Below are 6,702 nucleotides of genomic sequence, written 5' to 3' on the forward strand. Positions count from 1 at the left end.
TAGTCCTTGCGGATCTTCTAAGGAATACGAGGAAATGTCTAAAGTATCTGACTTCTTAAACAGAAAAAACTGGATTGTTCAGAGCGTGAGCAGCCTGAGACAAAATGCAAAAGTCACGAATGCTTTATTTTAGATAACTTCACCTTTAAGTTTCAAGTATTTTTTAAAAAGTCTCTGCCGGCCATTAACCAGGGTTCATTTAAATCCTGGATGTGTTTTTACACTAGTCAGAGTAAATCTCCTTAAATGAGAGTTTCTGAATTGTTTTGAAAACAGAGAAGAAAGCAAAACAGTAGTTAAAGTGGAGATGGGGGTTCGAGCATACTAGTGTCTGGTGTTGCCTCCTAGGGACTCGCCATTCTTCTACATTCCTGCTTTGGCCCCAAGCCCCTGGACCCTCTCTCCCTGTTCCCGCTACCACTGACCTGTGTAGACAAAGAGCAGGACTAACTTCGGAAGCAAGACCCCTGGACGCCGGGGCAGCCTCAGTGCATCCATCCAAGCTGGTGGCTCCAAGCTGCTCTGTCAGACAGACCGGTAAACCTGGCAGAGGGTGGGGTGAAGGGACAGCCAGGAAACCCAGCAGCGATGCCCAGGATACAGGGTGGTCAGGTGGACAGGGCTGCGCTCCTCAGAGCAGGGTCCAGAGCAGTCCTGGCCATGACCCCAGACAGAGAACCGAGGAAGCCAGCTGGCTGTGCGAGCTGGGCGCGGGTGGTCCTGGTGGCAGGAGCTCTGTGTCTGCCCAAAGGTGCTGGCTCTGGCAAGGAAGAAGCAGCTTCTCTGGCGTCCTTGGCCACCCGGGCTCACATTTCATCTGCTAGGGTGTCACTAAAGTGGGGATGAGGGCGGGAGATGCTAGACTCCTCCCACTTTGCTGAGTTTCCCTCTATAGATGACAGGGGACTTGGCTCCTTCAGGAGGAAACTTCTGAGTTGTTTGGCTTTTGCTACAGTGTGGCCAGCCCCTGGGGACTACTGTGTCTTTCCTCTGGGTCACAACACTCTCCATCTGCCTTGAAGCAGTGGGTAGAGACTTTAGTTTCCTTCCTAAACAAGTGAAGATGGCAGTTTTTGGAGTTTTTGGATTTAAAATATAATTGCACAAAGAATGGGAAACTACAGGAATTACACAGAATCTCTCCTGAAATGCTTATTAATCAAATACTCGAAGCATTTCAACCAATTCAGGGAAAATAAAATGAAACAAGGGATGTCTGGCCACCACCCTGTTGCTCTGCTGTTACTGCCCTATGCAATTAGATAAGAGAAAGAAAAAAAAAATTACAAAACATGGAAACAAAAATCTTAGCAAATTAGGTATTCACGTGAGGAGGGACTCAATCAATGCTGAAGCTCTTTTCTAAAAAAAAAAAAAAAAAAAAAGTCAATAGTGCTTAGAGAGAGAAAAATAAAAGGAAATGCTTCTCTTCATTAAGAAAAGCCAACAAAATAAAGTGTTCCCCTCAATTATTCTGCAAATTGAGGGTGAAATGGATCTTAATGTAATTACCAACGTGAAGATTTTCAGGTAGATTGGATTCCACAGCTTGTACAGAAAGGGACTACATAACAGTAACAAAACAGCTAACCAAAAACTGCAGATATTGACAGAGAACACCATATATACATTAATGTCATTCCCCCCCTCCTTTTTAAATACTAAACTGGTTGGAAGATGTTACTTGTTAAGTATGAAACAAAGTAACTAAAATACTACCTTTAGGAAGCAACAGACACACTTCAAAAGTCAAATATACCTGAACCTTTATTTAGTCAATCTTTCTTGAAGAAGTTTTGCCTATGTACGTGGGTCAAAGACCATAGGACAGGCATATACATTCTATGCCCAGCCATTGTCTGCTGCAAAAGAAGGCTGGTCAATTCCCCTCTCACCTCTGGCCAAACACAGTGAAGTTTTAGTGACACAATTTAAGTCTATTGCGATGTGGAGACAGTATTTCAATGCATTTATTTTATGTAAGGGAGGGTTTTTATGCGTACATGTGGACACCATTGTCTTCTTCTACCATGTATGTTGTGTCTCAGTGAACGAACTCACCTTGCCGGGCTCCTCAGCAGGCTCTTGTCTGCTGCACCATCTACTGTAGCTTTCACCTGCATCTCTCTCTGACTGTAGACCTCACAGTCTTCATTAGAAGTAAGCCTCCTGCCCCAGAAATACTTGCCCCAAAGTTTGTCTTAAGCCACAGAATAAGCCACATTCATGCACTGTAGTAAAACTCAACAGTGTTACTGTTATGATTGGAACCTGGAGTCGTCGATCTCATTATCAGGGAAGGACATCTATGGTGGCCTTTTCACTGTTGCTCAAATTGTTAGTTGGGGGTCAGTCTTGTAGGCCTCTGGACATTTCTCTAGAGTCAGTTTTCTCTTCACACCTATAATGGCTCCCTCTTTTAGGCACACACACACACACTCTCTCTCTGTCTCTCTGCTCTCTCTCTCTCCTCTCATCTATTCCTCCCCTGACTCAATATTCCTAGTCCCACATGCTTTCCTCTCCTCCCCTTCTCTTTCTCTTAATTCCCTCTCTACTCACTGCCTCCCCACTCCCCATATGCTCAGTAGATCTTGTCCCTTTTCCTTTCTGTGAGGGACCTTATATGAATCTCTTAGAACACTCCTTGTATTCTAGTTTCTCTGACAGTATGAATTATAGGCTGGTGATCATTTGTTCTATGTCTAAAATCCATATATGAGTGAGTACATACCATATTCCTCTTTATGTGAATGGGTTACCTCATTCATGTTCCATCTATTTGACTGTGAATTTCAAGATTCCATTCTCCCTCCTACCCCCACAGAGTAGTATTCCATCCTGTAAATGTGCCACATCTTCTTTGAGGGGCATCTAAGTTGCTTTCAGGTTGTTGCTATTACAAATAATGCTGTTATGAACATGGTTGAACACATGTCTTTGTTGCACAGATATATATCATCTGGGTATATGCCTAAGAGGGGGATTGCCAGGTCCTGTGGTAGACTGATTCCCATTTTCCTGAGGAGCCGTCATAATGATCTCCAAAGTGGTTGTACAAGTTTGTACTCCCACCAGCAGTGGAGGAGTGTTTCCCTTTCTCCACATCTTCTCTAGCATAAGTTGTTATTGGTGTTTTTAATTTTAGCCATTCTGGCAGGAGTAAGATGGTATCTCAAAGTTGTTTTGATTTGCATTTCCCTGATAGCTAAGGATGTTGAGCACTTTCTTAAGTGCCTTTCAGCCTTTTTGATTTTCTCTATTGAGAGTTCTCTATTCAGTTCTTTGCCCCATTTTTTAATTGGGTTCTTTGGTGTTTTGTTGACTAGTTTCTTGAGTTCTTTGTATATTTTGAAGATCAGCCTTCTGTCAGATGTAGGATTGGTGAAGATCTTTTCCCAGCCTTCAGGCTGCCATTTGATCTTGTTACCTGTGTCCTTTGCCTTACAGAAGCTTCTTAGTTTGAAGAGGTCCCATTTATTAATTGTTGATCTCAGTGTCTGTGCTACTAGAGCTATGTTCAAAAAGCAGTTTCCTGTACCAATTTGTTCAAGGGTACCTCCCACTTTCTCTTCTAAGAGGTTTAATGTGGCTGGATTTATGTTGAGGTCTTTGATCCATTTGGACTTGAGTTGTGTGCATGGCGATAGACATGGGTCTATCTTCAGTCTTCTACACGCCCTCATCCAATTGTGCCAGCACCATTTGTTGAAGATGCTTTCCTCCTTTCATTGTATACTTTCAGCTGTTTTGAAAAAATCAGTTGTTCATAGGTATGTGGGTTAATGTCAGTATTGTCGATTCGATTCCATTGGTCTACTTGTCTATTTTTGTGCCGATACCAGGCTGTTTTCAGGACTATAGCTCTCTAGTAGAGCTTAAAGTCAGGGATGGTGATGCCTCCTGATGTTCTTTTATTGTACAGGGTTGTTTTTAGCTATCCTGGGCTTTTGTTTTGCCTTATAAAGTTGATTATTATCCTTTCAAAGTTAGTAAGGAATTGTGCTGGGATTTTAATGGGGACTGCATTGAATCTGTAGATTGCTTTTGGCAAGATTGTCATTTTTACTATGTTTATCCTACCTATCCAAGAGCATGGGAGATCTTTCCATTTTCTAGTATCTTCTTTAATTTCTTCCTTTAAAGCCACAAAGTTCTTATTATACAGGTCTTTCACTTGTTTGGTAGGTGTTATCCCAAGATACTTTATGTTGTTTGTAGCTATTGTAAAGGGTGATGTTTCTCTGATTTCTTTCTCAGCCCCTTTGTCATCTGTATATAGTAGGGCTACTGATTTTTTAAATTTATCTTGTATTCTGCTACTTTGTTGAAGGTGTTTATTAGCTGTAGGAGTTCCCTGGTAGAGTTTTTTGGGTCCCTTATGTAAACTATCATATCATCTGCAAATAGTGAAAGTTTGACTTTTTCCTTTCCAATTTGGATCCCCTTGATCACCATTTGTTATCTTATTGCTTTAGCTAGAACTTCAAGTACAACATTGAAGAGATATGGAGAGGGAAGCCTTGCCTTGTTCCTGATTTTAAAGGAATCACCTTAAGCTTCTCTCAATTCAGTTTGATGTTGGCTGTTGGTTTACTGTAAATTGCTCTTATTATGTTTATGTGTGTTCCTGTTATCCCTGATCTCTCCAAGACCTTTATCATGAAAGGGTGTTGAATTTTGTTGAAGGCTTTTTGAGCATCTAGGGAGATGATCACGTAGTTTTTCTTTTTCAGTTTGTTTATATGGTGGATCACATTGATAGATTTTCATATGTTAAACCATCCCTGCAACCCAGGGATGAAGCCTACTTGGTCATGGTGGGTGACTTCTCTGATGTATTCTTGGATTCGTTTTGCCAGTATTTTATTGAGTATTTTTGTATAATTTTAAGAGCTTTTTAATGTAAGATACTTAAGCTTTGATTCTTAGCAGAGTAAAGAAAAAGTATTAACTTTTTTAGTATTTTTATATCTGAATTTCAAAGTTATAATTAATAAATCTTTTATTTTATTTTTTTTTACTTTTCTTATTTTACATATTGATCCCAGTTTCCTCTCTCTCCCTGCCTCCTTCCCTCCCTATCTCTTTCCCTCTCTCCCACCCTATCATGCTCCCCCCCCACTCCACATGTAGGGTAATGCCTTCCAGAAGGGGGTCATCTAAGTCATTTGGAATAGGGACTAGGCCCTCCTTCCTGCCTCTAGGTTAAGGGAGTATCCCTCCATGGGGAATGCGCTCCCAAAGTCCTTTTGTGCACCAGGGATATATCCTGGTTCCACTGTCTGAAGTTCCTTAGACTGCCCAGACCTTCTAGCTGAGGGGGGGGGGGGTCTAAGTCAGTCCAATGCTGGATTCCCAGCTATCAGTCTGTGGGCCCATTAGCTCCTCCTTGTTCAGGTCAGCTGTCTCTGTGGGTTTCTGTAGCCTGATCATGTCCTCCCTCTCTGCATCTGGATTCCAGTTCGGCTCAGTGTTTAGCTGTGGGTGTCTGCTTCTGTTTCTATCATCTACCAGATGAAGGCTCTATGATGGTGGATAAGTTAGTCATCAGTCTCATTATCAGGGAAGGACATTTATGGTAGCCTTTCCACTGTTGCTCATATTTTTATTTGGGGTCAATTTTGTAGGTCTCTGAACATTTCTCTAGAGTCAGTTTTCTCTTCAAACCTATAATGGCTCCCTCTTTTATGGTGTCTCCCTCTCTCTCCCCCCCCTCTCTTTTCTCTCATTTATTCCTCCCCTGACTCAATTTCAGGTCCCTCACAGAAAGGGGAAAGGTACAAGATCTCCTGAGCATATTGGGAGTGGGCAGTGAGTGGGTTGGGAGCTAGGAGAAAAATAAAAGGGAGGAGAGGAAAACAAATCTTTTTTTTTTTTAAACCACAGATTATAGAAAATTTTATACTCAATAGTAATACTTTCAAAGCTTCATTTTATTCATTATTTGGAAGGTAGCAAGAAATAAAATTAGCATGTTACAAGGTATGATATTGCAGCCTAGAAATCATAAGTACTTAGACAATATTATATGTCCTTTTCACTGGTGGACAGTTTCATACGAAGACATAAAATCGAATGACCAACATTATTGTCCATTTGGAGATTGGATGCATCCATTTTAGTATAACTGGAATGTCTATGTCTTAGGGTTTCTATTGCTGATATAAAACATCATGACCAAAAGAGACTTAGGGAACAAAGACTTTATTTCAGCTCACCAGTCCATCTTTCAGCCTTCCATGAAAGGACTTCAGGACAGGAGCTTGAGCGGGCAGGAGCTGGAAGCAAAGATCTTGGAGGAATACTGCTTACTGCTATACTCCCCATGGCTTGCTCTGTCTGCTTTCCTGTAGCATGCAGAACTACTTGGCAGGGGTGACACCACCCAGCGAAAACTGGGCTCTGCCACATCAGTCATCAAGAAAGTGCCTTTCTTGCTCACAGGCCAATCTAGTGGGGGCATTTTTCACTGAGATTCCCTGTTCCAAAAACGGTTCTAGCTTGTGTCAAGTTCATGTAAAACTAGCCAGTACAGCCTACTAGTGGACCACGTCTTGTTTGTGCATGAAGCACAGAGAACATAATAGGACGCCTTTTTGTATTAAAACAAAACAAAGCAAATTTTAGTCTGCAGTGATAATCACAAATACAAGTATTTCTAAGAGTTATCTCCCACTCATAGAAATACTTGCATTAGAA

General features: G+C 41.5%; 1 protein-coding gene across 1 annotated transcript in view; it reads right to left on the reverse strand.

Moving 5' to 3' along the window:
- The window catches only part of Cyyr1 (cysteine and tyrosine rich 1), an 86,721-nt gene extending 86,019 nt beyond the window's left edge, over window positions 1–702 (reverse strand). The window contains exon 1 of the mRNA XM_051191799.1: window positions 426–702. Coding sequence (XP_051047756.1) covers window positions 426–498 — 73 coding nt within the window. The 5' untranslated portion in view covers window positions 499–702. The remainder of the gene's footprint in view (window positions 1–425) is intronic.
- Window positions 703–6,702: the final 6,000 nt, after the last annotated feature.

The sequence above is a fragment of the Phodopus roborovskii genome, unplaced genomic scaffold (assembly GCF_943737965.1).
Source record: "Phodopus roborovskii unplaced genomic scaffold, PHOROB, whole genome shotgun sequence".
Classification (NCBI taxonomy): Eukaryota; Metazoa; Chordata; class Mammalia; order Rodentia; family Cricetidae; genus Phodopus; species Phodopus roborovskii.